Source organism: Apteryx mantelli, chromosome 5 (assembly GCF_036417845.1).
Source record: "Apteryx mantelli isolate bAptMan1 chromosome 5, bAptMan1.hap1, whole genome shotgun sequence".
Lineage (NCBI taxonomy): Eukaryota > Metazoa > Chordata > Aves > Apterygiformes > Apterygidae > Apteryx > Apteryx mantelli.
This window is the reverse complement of record NC_089982.1, coordinates 56,217,517-56,234,226: the sequence shown is the minus strand read 5'-3', so window position 1 is coordinate 56,234,226 and position 16,710 is coordinate 56,217,517. Positions and strand designations below refer to the sequence as shown.

The window sequence follows — 16,710 nt, the reverse complement described above, 5'->3', positions numbered from 1 at the left end:
AACAGAAGAAAAATGCTACACCCTGGGAAACTGTATGGCTTGGTTTTAAGTTTTGTCATTTATAAATTGGTTTAATTTCCTTCTTTCCTCTCTTCCAAATGAGCAAGTGCACGCATGCGTGCGCACACACACACACACACACACACACACAAACCAAAGAATCCTGCTTTTTTGGGTTCTTTTTTTATCTATAGTAAAGTTACAAGTATAGAAAGGATTCTAGCATTAATATTTTCTTTCCAAATTTGGAGTCCATATCTGTGGTTCTAGTTATTAGAACCAACTAAATTATATAACAATATATTTATTAAAATATTGTTATTCAGTAAAGGAGTGTGTGTGTACATGTATATGTATTGTTAAATATAATGGAATAAATAATATAATAACTGCTCATCCCCAAAAACCTATTACGGAAATCATTTTACAGTCTATGGCTAGCCTGCCTAATAACCTTAGCTATGCAGTCCCTATGCAAATGTCAGCCTTCCAGCATCTGCTTAAAAAGCCACCCTATTGCACTGCCATCCCAAATTCCCACAGCGGTTAGTGCTGGGAGAGGGAATTTTGACCCAGAGAAATGTGCACCAGAGTGGGAGCAGAGACAGCCCAAGTAAGATTTTGTTATGCGGTCGTTGGTACTTGCGGGAGCTACGCCAATTTTGTTTGTGGAAAGAGGCAAAAGGAGTATGTATTTCTGTTGACTCTGCTTTGCTTTTGTGAGTACAAGTGTGTCAGCACTTCTAAACACCACAAATACTGTGTATATAATTGTTACTTGGTACTGATAGCTGTCACTAACTGCTTCCTAGGGATGATGTCAGTGAACTCTGCTCTTTAAAAGAGAGATACCAGTGAGAACTCAATGCACCCTCGTGATAGATCAGCGCTCTCGTTAGTTCAACCTGCTGACCACAGTCAGGGAGCAGCCTTACTACACTGGTCCCACAGGACCTGTTGCAGCACCTTTGGGAGACAAGAGCAGGCCTAGAGCAGCTGTGGTGGAGGGCGTGCAGAGGGGCTGGGTGTACAAGACAGGGAGCCAAACAAGCAACAATTCAGATTGTTAATCAGAGTCCTCCTACTACAGGCATTGAAAGGGTTTTACCATGCTGTCTCCTGTCAATACCTAAGTGTCTTTGGGAGCTACTGGGTTTGAGCTTGCCTGTGAGGTAGGCTAAGCGGGGAGGGGAATGCAGTCAGTTCAGCACCCAGGGAACTATGGCTGCTTCTTTTATTATTATAAAGTGTGCATTTTTATTTATGTTTCTTGAAACTGTGAGTGGCTTCACATTTGAGGTAGACTTATGTTTGGAAGGTTCCTTCCCCCAGAATTTAAAGAAATTAATAGCTGTTCCATCATGAATAGAGCTGCAAATGGTGGTGACACAAATGTGCTTCAAGATCGGTGCTGAGGAGATCTCCAGCAGTGTTTAATTATTCAAATTGTTATCTGGTGACCTTAACATGTGCTGCTTTATAGGTATTTGCTTTTGGTCTTAGTACTCTATGGATGGAGCTTCTGCTGAATTCTGCCTCTCTCTTCACATATTTAGGGACTGCAGTGCCAGCTTTGCACTTTTCAGCAATTTATTGCAATTACCCATTGCTCTCTTATCACTTGAAAGTTTCACCTCTCTTGTGATTTTAAGCCCAGACCTGTCAGTCTGCAAACAAAGAGGCCCCTTGGATTTCTGTTTTATGCTTCTTCCTGGCTATAACATTTTAAGCCCTGTTAGTTTCATTTCTAGGACTGTTTATTATTGGTATCATTCAGCAGAAAAGACAGAGGCAGCTTGTTGTTGGATTAGTTTTGTTTTTTTTTTTTCCAAAACAATCTTTTAAAGTTACAGATAAAATTCCCTGTTACAATAAGCTATCAAATTTCAGTAATTAAAATACTAGCGGTGTTACATGGGAAGTGATAATATTGATTAGAATCATTTAGTGGTTAACATGAGATGTGTAAACAAATAACTAATATGAGACTGTTTTCCCAGGAAAATAACAAGCTGAAGGCATTTCTCTTTTTAATCAGAAACTTATTTCAATATATTTGAATTGATAACCTCTCAATCTGGGGATGGGAAGCTGTCTACTGTCTCAGTGAAAACATACTCTGCGTGAGGAATAAAAGATTGATGGTTGTTTTCAGGCTTGTCGCTGGGTGATCTAAATCAGAAAAATACAAAATGATTACAGCATGTGCTGGCACCTTATAATTTGATGGAGTTTGTAACTGATGAAAGTGAGCTCCTTTTTTAATGCTTGCAGGCTGCCCTCAAAAAAACATTCTCGTATGGTTTATCTTTGAAATCTTTGTCAAGAACTACCTGACAACCTCTGTGAAATAGGAAGCAGGTATGGATGGCTGTGAACAACTGCAGGTATTCTGCAGTAGTCTGCTCTTGACTTCTGTTGAATTATTATTTTTTAAAGCAGGAATGAAGTCACACCAATATGTTGATACAGCTATGTGAATTCATAGGTTAAGTGTTTACATTTTTTGGACTTTTTTCATTATTTTAGTAGAGGAATTAATGTCTTACTGCAACTTTGAGTTTCAGGAAAGTAAAACACTGCTGTCACACACTGAGTGACATTGCCAGGAAGGATGCTCATGTTATAAGAACTTTGCAGAAGTTCTAACAGAACTTCTTTGCAGAACTTCAATTTACAGTTCTTTGCAGAACTTCAGAATGTAAGACTTGCCCGTTTCTTACTTCTCTTCATGTCACCTTCCAGCTTCCATTTTTGACCTTTTCATCCTTTCCTAAAGGAAGAAGTTTGAATGTCTCTTAAGTTGGGCAATGATCTTTTTCTGTATGTCCTCCTGCAAGAGTTTTCTTAGTTACTTTTGCATAAATCATGAGTGGTGGTATCAAGTGTGAAAGTATATAGTGGTATCAAGTATGAAAGCTTGCATGTTTGGATTCTAGACACAGGTGGTGGTGGTTGGACTGGCAGTGACTGTGACCTTAAGTTTAACTCTTCATTAGATGTCTCACAAACCTAGCTAGATTAGCATTTTGCACTGGGATGGAAACCTTGCTCCTAGATATTTCTGCTGGGCTTTTTTATCCTTCGCTAAGGTCTGAAATTCCAGTTGGTTACTTCTGTTAAAATAATGCCAGAATTAAATAAATAGACTTGGCAGCTGGTAAGTAGGTTTAAACAATAGGGAGGACAACCTCACCACATATGCAGAAGTACAAGAAAAAGGCTGTAAATCTTGGGTTCTCTTCTGTCTGCCCCTTCATCCTTCTCATGCAGGGAAGAGTATGTGGGCTTCTAGTCCAGCTGAAAGCCATATGAATTTGGTGTGTGTGGTCACGTTAAGGAGAAATCAATATACAGGCACAAACAATGGGCTTTTAAAGTGGCACTTTGCCACTGAAAATCTGAGAATGAAGCAAAAGGTAATTCTCAGGCTAGCCTCTAGGTTTGTGCTGCTGAATCTGAACTCCCCCAATAAATGCATCTTTATTTTGCACATGGGGGATATGCAATTCGCAATAAATGAAATGACAGCTATTTAAATGGCAAAAATTCTGATATAAATATAATGTATTAGATAAATTTCTGTACTTACTTAGATGCCTTGGTCCTGGTACAAGCAACTGTTGCCCAGTTTCCTGATGAGCCTTCTGATAAAAAGGAAGTAAAGCATTGCTGAGCTTGAGGGAATGTCACTGCTAGAATGGTTCCACTGGTCAGTGATATATATATATATATATATGTATATATATATATATAAATCCTTGTTGTAAAATGCACTGTTGAGTTTATAAAAGATTAGAAAGAGAAGCAGCACTTCCCTGGTCATATATTTGCTTTCTTGTCAGAAACATATCTTCTCTTTGCCTTACCTTAGTACTTCTGTTCTTTCTCTGAGTTGCTGCTATTTTTGTGATGAGGAAATCCTTAAGATTTTGCTAGTGTGATACATCTACCTTATTGATTCAATTTTTATACAACCCAGTCTTATCTGGAGTTTTCTTAAAAAAAACCCACAAATACCAATTATTTTTAATCTTCCACATGCTTCACTAATATTCTGCATTTTTCCCTAGGACTCTAGTGTCGTGATGGTCAACATTATTGACAATTTTTTATTTAGTATTAGAAACTAAGTCCCTCATTTGTCTAGCAAAAAAGTTCCTGTTTTTGAAATATTAGAAGAATTAGTGTCCATCAACAATCCCCAATTGTGCTATATGATCTTGTTCATTACTATTTTGCATTGTTGATATGTACATCTGTTCTATGCCTAGTGAGAATGAATGCTTAAAAATAATAATAGTATTTTTTTTAGTGATGGAGGAAACAGTGGAATTGATTCTGTGGTGCTTAGGTTCTTACCCGTGTTCTAGAGCTCTTTAAAGCAGACTGCACAGTATGAATCAAGGTGATTAAAAATATTTATATATCTGTTTATAAAGTGGATATTTTTTCTTTGTTTTTTAAAAAGCAAGTCTAAAGGGAAAAATGCAAAACTGGTTAATGGCATGAAATGTTTATACTGTATAGACTGTTTGTTCTTTCTCTTCATACGAAAGTACTTTGAAAGATAGTTTAATAATATATACTTGGTACCTAAGTCAAATCTATCTAGTGCTTGTATTTTTGCTCAACTGTTACTTAATACCCAAGTACCATGGCTTTAATACACTGGTACCATGGCTTTTTAATATGATAACAAGAAATGGTTCATAGGTCAATGCATGCTACAGTGGTTTGATGTTTGTAACTCTAGTACATTATATCAAATAACAGTTTGCTGGAGAAGAATGTTTTCCTTTAGGAAATATATTTTTTCTGTATGAATTCTTATGCTGCTTATGTCTGTTTTAATATTCCATGCACTGTGACAGATCTTGGATTCATAAAGCTATTTGCAATGAGTCTTTGACACCATTTTCATATCTGAAAACATGAAGGACATTCTTTTTTCAGCATAGGTTATTTCAGATACAGACCTGGCTTTAGTCATCTCACATAATTGCCAAGATAACATGCAACAGAGCTACCTGCCAAAGGCGCTAGTCAGCATTGTTTTCTGTGAATAATTTCCTGATCACCCAAGCTATTACTGTGCTGTAAAATTTATATATATATCTGCTTAGGTATGTCTGTTTCTCTAGCCTTTTTTTTTTTTTTGGTAATGTAAGAAAACCTTTTCTGTTAAGTTTCATAAACTTCACTCAAAAATTAAGTACACTATACATATTCAGATTCAGATCCCCCCCCCTTCCCAAAAGTAACAGATGGTTTGTTTGCTCTAAGCCTATTCTACCCACATCAACTTCTGTTTTTAGCTGTGAATGGTTTAATATAGCATTGGCGTCATGTCAGTTACTGTCACCGTGCAAAATAAGAAACAATATATGAACATTTTTTCCAGCAACATAAACTGTGTTCATTGCTAGTGATGGGGAGATAATAAACCTTTAAGTTTGTTAGCAGATTCCTGAATGTAAATGTCTCCAAGTTGGCAGGACACAAAAAAGCTATAGTCAAAAAATCTTTTGACTATATTGCATTCTTCCTTAGGATCTGGACTTACTATCTCAGGCTATCTACACTATGCTAATGGGGTCACGTATATTTCAGTTCGGCGTTGGCTGACATTGGGCCTTACCTGTTTAGGGATGTCTGATCTTAGACTACTTTGTAGACATTTTGGGTGACGTTCTGCTCATCGTCTGAACTGAAATATTGGATTCTTTTTAAAACTCCAGTAGGTCCAGGCATTTGCTATCATTTGGAGCTGTGTCATTCAGTGTCCGGTTAAAACACTTTAGATAGAAGGCCTTTGGTTTGTCAGCGCATAGAATGGGCTGTCTTGATCTATCCAAAAAGAGAACCTTTCTCTGCTTATTTGATCATTGTGCAGGACAGCTGAGATTTGATATCCAACAGCTGAGGTAATTTGAAGCTGTCTTGTGCAAAAAGCCCAATACTCTGTCTCTGCAGATAAGAATAATGCTGGCCTGGCACTGTCTAGGTAGTACATGCATTGGTTTCATCTGTGTCCACATCTGCAACTGCTTCGGCTCTGTCTTCCTGGTAACATTCTCTCTCTCATTTGCACATAGCTCTATGAGTCATTAGGGGCTGCTTTGTCAGTTGTATGCATCCTGATCCCCATTGCAAAATGACAGATTCTTCTTGTGTAGCAACTTTACACAGGGAATAGCAATTTATTTTTAGCAATATAAGCATATTGGTTTTAGTGTCTTTTTGCCTTTGCAGCTAACCTCTTCTGGACTGAAAGCAGGTGTGCATTTCATTGGCATAGAGGGTCTGGTCACACTGTGTGACTGAACTAAAGTGCACATTACTCAAAGCACGTGGAGCATCTTTTTTGGGTTGTACAATTGTAATTTTTACTCTCCCTAATTTTGCAGATCACCCATTGGCAACAACTGGTGATTCAGGTACTGGAATAAAGGAGAGTAATAGTGGAAGTTATTGACATACGGAGTGGAAAGAGAATTTTTTCTATACATTAGAAAATACAAAGTGATACAGTACTATTAACAGAAAAGCTGGAGTTCTCCTGTATCTGTATGTGCGTGCATAAAGAGCTATTTTCTAAATGATACCCTTTTTATTTCTTTATTAATATAACCAAGAAGAATACTGAGTTTTTTAATACTGAGATGTAGATTTCCTAATAGCTATGGACTTCTTGAAAAAGCTAAATTCTCATCAAGAAAGAGGAAAGTGAAATGTCTATCCCACAAAATAGGTCTACTGGCTCAGACAAGAGTTGCACTTTTTCTACAGTCGCTAATTGCTAAAGCACTGTGAAGAATAATACTCACCCAGATTTATCTTTTCCTCCTTCAGATAGAAGGCTTTCAGAAAGGTTGGTGGCAGTTCAACCTGAGCTGAGATTTTAAAGCTGACTTAATTGAAAAGTTTCATGAATATTTTTAATTCTGTTTTAGACCAGTTTTTGAGGTTGTTTCATGACTGATCTAAGTTAAACCAAATTTAAAGTCCATGTACCTTTTATTAAATCTTTCCTTTTCATGCAGACAAAGCTTATCTGTGTAGATTCAAGAAGACCAGTGCAAAGTAACCTAATGCCCAGTGGGGAATGGAGAATGGCTCAGGACATTAAGTTGGCAAATGAGGAATACCAGGTTGGCCATGAGCTAAGTCTGTCAAAAGACAAAACTGTGGGTTAGAGTCAAATGCCTTTGTTGTTTTGGCTTTGACCCCCTGAGCAACTTTAGACTATGCATTTTACCACTGTATGCTTCAATTTGATTATCTGTGAAAATATATGTAATAACATCTGTATTACTTCATCCAGTGATTTGACAGTATGGTTATACTGTTCAGTGCTTTTTTGTTCTTGTATCTCATATGGCCTCCATAGCTGAATAGTGTTACGTTTATTCTTGGGATATATTTTGTATATGCCTATGTATGCATGTGTTTAATATGCATAACAAATTTATTGTGGTAGCATTCAAAAGCAGTGCTGCCAGTAATAACAAGGGGACTGAAACTCCATTGTGCTAGGCCAGAAAGAATAAGTTTCTCTAGTCAATATGATATGATAATGAGGCTTTGAATAAGATAAGAATTTTGTTTTTGTAGATGATTTAGTTATGCCAGTTTAAAATAGATATTAAGTTTACAGTCTAAAATAAATAAGAAGTCACAGTGATGTGCCTAGGAGCAAGAGGACAGTTTTAGTTATATATACTTCAAGCTGGTTTTGTCTTTTATAAAGAAGAATCAGTAAAAAAGCCAAGACTCTAGAGGAAACTATTCTCTCACCCTTTAGGTTTGTGATTTAGGTAAACAGATCTAGATTAAGACAGAAAACTTGGAGTAACAACTTTGGGCCTCAGAAGAGCATCTGAATTTGGGAAAGCTAATCCCTAGTTCACTTATTCATTAACTTCACTGTGGGAATAGGCATTCCTTCTTCTTGCTTATGTAAAAAAAAAAATCTTCATAACAACCCCGATATATTTTCTTGCCTATATAATATTCTGTCATGTTTTAAGGACTCTTAACAGCAATAAAAGCAATTTTTCCCCTGAAGAATTTCAACTCAGTGGAAGATTGTTGCAAACAACTGCGCTTTACCTTGATCTCTGAAGACCTCATTATGGTCTGAAACTGATTGCAGTGCTGCCCCTTACTTCCATGGAGCAGGGCTGCTCTGTAGAAAGAGATTCTGTTCACAGGCAGGATGCATCTAGCAGTGCCGGACTAGTGAAATGCTGGTGGGTTTTTTGTTTTTGATGCCTGAAACAACCATCTAATATATGTTATGAATCTTATACTAGCACCTTAATGTTATATCAGAAGACAGAGGTATAAAAAGAAAACAGTACAGTACAGCAAACGAGCAGAGTCACATAATCTCACCTGACTATTGCAAATAAAGTGCTTTCAAGCCAGTGCTGAAAATCAGCACATGCATCATAAGCTGTTACTAGTTTTACATGACACATTTTTTGTGCTTCAGTGATCTCCTATACACGTTACAGATTAGATGTGATGAACTAGAGAATTTGGCAGGGAATCTGTGACCCAGCTCTCAAAGGCAGGCTTGCTGTAAAGCAGCTACAGTTTGCTGTGTGTGCTTTCCATCCACAGTGATCATTTCAAGTTGGCTATTTGCAAATGGAGTTGACAATATATAATGTCAGAAACTGGTTTCTGTGTTGGAAGTACCTGTTGTGCTACACTTGACAACAGAATAATTCACTCTAGGATGTGAGATTCTGCACTGTAAGACAAGTTAGAATCTAATTAAATGTAATTTTCACCCCAAGTAAAAAGTCATTATTCCATTTATACAGACCACGTATTAGAATAGGATATTAGTGAAGGCATCAAGCATATATAATATTATAAGATTGCTTGTTCTGCTCTTGGTGGGTAATTAGGTCGTCTATACCTTGTGTTTGCATAACAGTTTTTTTTGAAGATGTTTAGACTTGCCCAACAATTTTTTGATATCATCAGTTTTCCATCCAAATATGAGACTTTTTTCATCAGTTGTTTTTTAAATATTATATTCATGTACAGATTAATAGGCTGAAATGGCTATGCTTCCAGAAAACATTTGAAAAAGAAAAAAGGCTGCATATGATGTCTCACAGATCAGTTGAAAGTACATGCTTATTTAATGGAGAAAAGGAGATGTCATGAAGTTAGAGTTGATATTTGCATATGTTGCACAATATGTATAACTGAATTTCTTTACCATGAACCAGGTATTTCAAAGGTAATTGTAACTGGGCTTTTTGCAGTCTTGACTACAGTATGGTTTGTTTGAGCACTGGTAATCATGTTTTAAGAGTAGGATGAGGCTGGGAGGAAAATTCCTTTTGTGTCCTTGATTGCCAAGTTACCAACCTTGAGTAGGGACACAGTAAGGAATACATAAGTTGCAAATCAAATATCTGTCAAGTGTTAGTATCCTATCAGTAACATGCTTCAGCATACGTGGAAGTCTAAGAATGCTTTTTAAAAATTGTTTAGTTGGAGTTGCAGAGTGTTATAGCAGTATTTTAGAGCTGAAATTTTAGCCAGCCTCTAAAATTCCATTCTTTCATCATACCTGTTTTGAAACAGTATAACACATGTGATGAAATGGGCAAAGTTAGACCCTTGTTAGTCAGGCTTTAAGACCAAATTCTAGGTCAGGGGAGATTATAAAGATGAGTTTTTTCCTTTTCTGGGTCTTACGGCATAAAATCTAATTCTAGAATTTACATTCTACATCCCAAAAGGTTTAGAGCAACTGCTAAGAAAAGTTATTTGTGGAAGTAAAGAAAGAAATGTAGAGTTACTGGTGAAGATAACAAGGAGGAAGACTGTGTGTGATTTTTTTTAAACCATACGTATTTCAGCTCTCAGTTCATGTAAATGAGTTTTTTTCTGAAAATGCCTCCTTAACATGACACTGTGTTCTTTTAAATATGCTTTATAATCCTTTCTCAGTTGTTGCTTATTAGTCAGCCCTGATACAGTTGATAGCACATTATAAGCAGGAACCATTTTTCAGTAATTGTTTTAACTTTTAGTCTTGTGCACCACTCTTAAGAGTGGAAGCCTGCAGAATCAGCTGTAAAGTGTGTGCTGGAAAAATGACTTTCTGCTCTGCTGCTTGACTCTTGGGAAACACTGATGCTTATTCTGCTTTGGCTAGGGAAGGGATGCTGGAGTAGACAAAGCTTAGAATTACCCTCCTAAACCATTAAAACTCCTATAAACCAATATGTTAGTGTATGTCAATGATGATCAAGCCCAGCTGGTTTGCTCCATGGCACCCTATGCAGGTTTCCAACTGATGGAAATAGAGTGTTGCAGGACGTTTGCTCTATCAGTATAACAGGGAAGTTCTCTTCTCATTTTAATTAGGGGACAAACCTCCTGTTCCCTTTTTCTTTTCTCTTCTCCCAGAGAAGAAAACGAGAAAGAAATACTGGATACAAATTCTGTACATATTCTCCTACCTGAGTAGGCATAACTATGGACTATGGGCATTTGGAGACTGGTGATCCCCTGAACAAGCTACCATTGGGAAATAAATGGAGCCAAGTTTAGTTTTCAAGCACTACGCTACCTATGCAACTGCCAGCAGTTTCCTTCTTGGCTGTTGGACAACATTGATTCTTTCTTCCCTTTCTGCTAGGTTACTGAGAGCTGAAGTTTGCACCATGCAGCAAGGTGAGGATGACAGGCTAGTCGTGGACTAGCAATGCAGCAAACAGGAATATCATACTTCTGTTTTGTTTTGTATTGTTGTTGTTGTTTTTAGTTCCCTTCTGTTCTCTGTTCCCCACTCCCCCAACACACACTTTCCCCAGTGATGAAAAAGGGTTAATATTTTGAAGCCTGTAGGAGTTGTGAGGAAAAGAGAGTAATTGAAGGTAGATCCTAGGTAGATGTTTTTCCCATGGTGGATAACTTAGCAGCATTGCGATACAGTGCTCCCATGTATTCTCTGGGGAGCATGGGCTGTGGGAACCTGATCCATAGTAGCCTGTGGTCAGGGACTGGATGGTGCCAGAAATTTTAAGTGGCTGTTTACGCCGCCAGGAGCAGAACACAACAGCTGAGACCTGTAGAGGTGGTCAGAGAGTCTGACTGTAAACTCCTTGTTACGTAACACATTTATATAAGAAAAGAAATTCTAAGCTGGATCACTTGGGCTGTGTGTCATATGGAGATACATAACGAAAACCTGCTGGTTGAAAATAATCAGCCGTATTTTGCATCAGTGTACTCGTAACTAGATAGTGCAGATGTGAGAATGAATGCTTTCTGTAGCTAAGACCCAGTTGAAATAGCTCAATAATACAGCTTGGTTTGGTCCTGCTTTGCACCAAGCACAGTATACCCTCTCTAATGAGAAGGTACTAGGAAAGGATTTATTTTCTTTGTATATTGGGCAGATGTGATACTTTTGTTACTGCTGTCTAGTCTTATCTCAAAACCAAGACTAAAAAGATGCTGTGCCTAAGACTAGTGGTTTATCTGTGCTAGTACTACAACTGATGATCCTGTTGCTGGGAATGGGGTGATAGCAACTGTGGATACTTTTAGGGAGAAGTCTAGATCATGAAAGGATATACAGATTGGGTTTATTAGAATTACATCTTCTAAATATTTGCATTTTTGAAACTCTTAAACCAGTGTGATTATACATTTCTCCATTGATATTACGAATTGCTTACCATTTGTTTGTTGTTTTTAAGCAACAGATGTATAAGCAAGAGGTGTCAGAGCAGTGAACTGGATAATATGACAGAAAGAGCTTGTAGAACAAGTAAAGCTGGATAAAGGAAAAAAAAATCGGGGGGGGGGGTGTCATTTTTGCTGGAAATATATACCAGATTGTATAATAGAGTTCTCTTCAGATCAAGCACTATTCATATTGTGAATAGCCTTTTCAAGTAAATATGGTTCACTGGCATGAACACTGAGAACTGCAGCGGCTGTCAGCATCTGTTCTTCTATGCTTGGAACAATTTTTACATTGAACATTAGAGGCCAAAAAGATTTTAACTGTGGTGTAACACTACATTGTAATTTTTGTACTACAGTCAGTCTGGCAATGCAACTTTTTTCAATAAGGAAGTACAGCAAGTAATGTTGTTTGCGTGAATCTGACTTAACAAAGCTCTGCCTCCGCAACACTGTGTTAGCATAGAAAGTATTTATTTTGTAGAATGACATGCACATTTTTTGTAAATAAGGGGCAGATCCTTCAGAACAGATGTTTAATGTTAGTTGAAACTATTTTAATTTATCACCCTAAAAAAGTGATATTTTCTTCTAAATGATAATTGCCTTACTGTGGTTGCCTTTTAAAATGCAGAACTCTATTCACAGAGTTAAAAAAAAAAAAAAACCCTCCTTGTATGCACTTTTCAAACAAGTGCTTATTTATTTTTGCTTTGTTTTTTAGCATACTGTCTCAGAGCATCTGTGTGAGTTTCACCCAGGAAGCATCTCTGTACTGTCTGGAAGCCAGTCCTAAACTTCTCATCCATAAAAACTGGTGGGTTTTGGTCATAACAGTCCATGCAGTAGCCAGATTTTACAGTCAAGGCAAGCTTCATAGTCCTGAGCACTAAAAATGTAATATCCAGTTTTACTACTCGGGTATGTTGACCTCCAGGGAGGTGGGGAATTCTCTACAGTGCAGATCCAGTCTTTCCAAAACTTTGCTCAAGTAGAAGTCTAAATTAAGACACATTTCTCTGCCCTCAGTAGTGGGAGGTTGTGCACAACCCTGAGATTTAGTCTTTGAGTCCACCTGGGGAGTTAGGTAAGAAGCAAATATGTTGAAATGACAGTAAGCAGATTTGCTCTATCCCAGGTAGAATTTACTACATTGCAAAGGATCTGCATTGATCCAAGAATAAGTGACACGAGCCTCCTGCTGGGCTTCTGTGCTGGAGTGGATTACACCTGCATCTAGCTTTGTCTCCAAATTGTAGATATTTCTAGTGTCTGTCACCATGGTATCCTAGCAGCTCCAGCAAGGAAAAAAAACAACCCAACAGTGGGTCCAGTCTTGTTCAACTTCTTCATCAATGACCTGGATGAAGGGGCAGAGTGCACCCTCAGCAAGTTTGCCGACGATACAAAACTGGGAGGAGTAGCCGATACGCCGGAGGGCTGTGCTGCCATTCAGAGAGACCTGGACAGGCTGGAGAGGTGGGCGGAGAGGAACCTCATGAAGGTCAGCAAAGGCAAGTGCAGGGTCCTGCACCTGGGGAGGAATAACCCCATGCACCAGTACAGGTTGGGGGTTGACCTGCTGGAAAGCAGCTCTGCAGAGAAGGACCTGGGAGTGCTGGTGGACACCAAGTTAAGCATGAGGCAGCAATGTGCCCTTGTGGCCAAGAAGGCCAATGGTATCCTGGGGTGCATCAGGAAGAGTGTTGCCAGCAGGTCGAGGGAGGTGATCCTCCCCCTCTACTCAGCCCTGCTGAGGCCACATCTGGAATACTGCGTCCAGTTCTGGGCTCCCCAGTACAAGAGGGATGTGGCACTACTGGAGCAAGTCCAGCGAAGGGCCACAAAGATGATTAGGGGCCTGAAGCATCTCTCTTATGAGGAAAGGCTGAGAGAGCTGGACCTGTTTAGCCTGGAGAAGAGAAGGCTGAGAGGGGATCTTATCAGTGCATAAAAATATCTAAAGGAAGGGTGTCAAGAGGATGAGGCCCGACTCTTTTCAGTGGTGCCCAGCGACAGGACACAAGGCAACGGGCACAAACTGAAACACAGGAAGTTCCATCTGAACATGAGGAAAACATACACAACATACACAACATACACTTGCACCTGTGTATGAGTTCTCTGCTTAACTTGACCTTTCCTATTAATTGTTTGGGTATGTGAACCCTTTTACTTCAGAGGGTCAAAGGCAATTCCAGTCCGTTGACACAACTCCCTATACACTAAACTAGTCTTTTTTATAATAATTTATTCATTATAGCTTAGTATAGCAGTCACTTCTGGAAATCATCCTTCTGTTAGAAGCAGCATAAGATCTTTACACACTCTGCCATGACAGAGCTGTCTCTGGTGGGGGATTTCTGTCACTGAGAGCACCAATGATATACCACACCTTGGGATCATAATGTCAAGCTTAATGGGACTGCCTATAGCTGGTGGCTATCTGTCATTATTTAATATGCGAAGGCTTCTTTCTGGCAGCCATTAGGCTTCAGAAATACAGGCCGAAGTGATGGATCCATTCTACATTTGCCCTTGGCTCCGGATGAAGTGAGCTGTCAAATGTTCATCCTAGCTGATTTTGAACTGCAGATGGACATTGCTAACATTTAGCCTACAAAATGCACCATTAATATCTGTAGGTCCTAGTTTTCAAATCACTGTATTTCTATTCTGGTTCAGTTTCTTGGATCAATGCATTAACTAGTGTTCTGGGACACTGATTGGGAGCAGCACGCTGAGAATTCAGTTCTTCATGGAAAAAACATGTCTTGGAGCATCCAAGCTTGTTTTATAAATTGAAGCACATTTTTCTTCTGAATGCAGGAGTCCGTTCTATGTTCATGTCTTCTAAATCCTCCATGGCTCTCGCACAGTGCATGTATTATGTTTGGAATACCAAACAAAAAGAGCAAACAAAAAAGCATGTGTTTTTCATCACCCAAATTTTCCATAAAAGAGCTGTAGCTCACCTTAAACTACAAGGCTTGCTATGTGTACTTCGGGAGCTAAATGACTTGCTATCTGAGCTGCAAAAACTCACACTAAAGTCTTTATTGTAGTGTTTTGGCTGTGCTGCAACAGCTGCAAAATAGAAGGCTGAATTGTTTGCTCCGAGGTCATCTTAGCCTGGACTAAGAGGCTTTTTTTTTTTTTTTTTTATTCCTGTCTAGCTCATAGGGTTCTATTTAAACATTAGTTAGACTGTTCTCTCTATTCTTGCTCTACCAGTGCTTTTCTGCATCTCATTAGCAGTCAGAGCTGTAAAAAAGATGGCCATTATTTTTGTATGCTGTGTTCTCCCTGAATATGGGGCTTCCTGCTTCTCCACTCTTTCTCCTTAAAAACATGCAGAATTTCAGCTTTTTTTAACCACTTTGTGTATTTCCAGCAATCACAGGCATGCAGGGAAACAGATATAACGCTTTATAAAACCAGAGTATTTATTATATTCCATAATATATTGTTTTGGACCAAAACTTGTTTACAGGTTTCTCAAACCTTTGGAGAAATGGAGCTGACACCACCGGTGTTCTGTATGGAGCTAAATATTGTCTGTGTAAAATGTGCTCTGCTTAACAAATATTGTGGCCATAACTTTTCTGTTTAACTAATCTGTAAGAATGCAAGATATGCCCCACTTCTTCTCGATGCAAAGGAAACTGAAATCAAACCTATATTTAAATAAAATTAGGAATGTCTCTTTCAGGGAACTAAGTGAATTATTTTCATCCATGAATTAATGAGCCACTTATTTCTCCCACAACAGTACAACTAGAATTGGTACTAGGCAAACATGAAAAATACAATAAAATAAAGCTTGGTGACATCAGTTTTTAAAGAAGGGTAGTGGACTCAGCCACATCTTTCAGTCAGATTAATGATAGGGATTTGATTAAATACCCTGAATTGCTTCTACAATCACAACTAGAATGTTTAAAGCATTCAGCTAATCACCTTGCATTCACATTTATGTGTGCCTGTTCTCTATGGAAATTTCTGGATGAACCCAGCCAATGATCTGGGTAACAAGCTGTAATGCACATTATCAAGAACTTACTAACCTTTCAGGATACATATCACTTAAATAGCCATGTATTAAGAAAAGGAATTTAGATATCTAATGCACAGATTTCTCATATCTGAGAAAATACATTTATATTTTTATTTTAACTTGCAACCAGCTTTTTGATGATTCTATGATGATTCTTTAGTGATGCATTTCATATATTTAACATTATTAATCAACAAAGTCTGTATATAATTTTGCTTGCTACTTATAGAGAAATCAATTTATTTCTTAAGGTCTCTTGCTTTTACACGGGCCTATTCTAATGTATCTCTTCAAAGCCTATGACTCCTAAAGTGAAAAAAATTTGCAACCTTCTGAAAATATTGTATTGTTTGTTTTTTTCTTAGGAATTGATTGAGAAACTACTATACAAGCATGTAACTACCTGATTTCTAGAAAAAGGGGAAAGCTACATGGTCAGTTAATTTATTTTCCATAGCACATCTGTTTCTTTGAGATGAGTCTAGATTCAGTGATGTGTGCTGAGATGTGCCTAGATTTTATATAATTTCTATTATCGTGTTTTTGAGTGTTTTCAGATGAGTAACTGGAAAAAAAAAAGCAACTTTTTTCTCCTGCTTACTGCACTGTACTCTATTGATAGCTCTTTTTCTTATTGATACTTATTGATAGATCAAAAATATATTTTAAGAGTGTGCATATTTGATCTAAATGCTCTTTAATGGTTGGTAGAATTATCTATTTAATCCAAACATAAGAGCTTTTTGGCTGTTCTGGAATGAGCCATGAGAGGTAAACTGGCATTACTGATGAATGAAGGATTTATTTTGTTGTCTAAATCTTCACTGTCATAATGGGAGCTCTCTACCAAAGGCTTGTTGAAAAGGTCAATTCTGCAAAATATGATTTTCTTGAGTTCCCATTTATCCATTTTCCATGAT

At 37.9% G+C, this 16,710-nt stretch overlaps 1 protein-coding gene across 1 annotated transcript in view; it reads left to right on the top strand.

Moving 5' to 3' along the window:
- Positions 1-16,235, top strand: part of CEP135 (centrosomal protein 135) — an 81,327-nt gene extending 65,092 nt beyond the window's left edge. The window contains exons 26-27 of the mRNA XM_067298027.1: positions 12,458-12,550; positions 16,156-16,235. Of these exons, the coding sequence (XP_067154128.1) occupies positions 12,458-12,550; positions 16,156-16,162 (100 nt within the window). The 3' untranslated portion in view covers positions 16,163-16,235. The remainder of the gene's footprint in view (positions 1-12,457; positions 12,551-16,155) is intronic.
- The last annotated feature ends 475 nt before the right edge of the window (positions 16,236-16,710 follow it).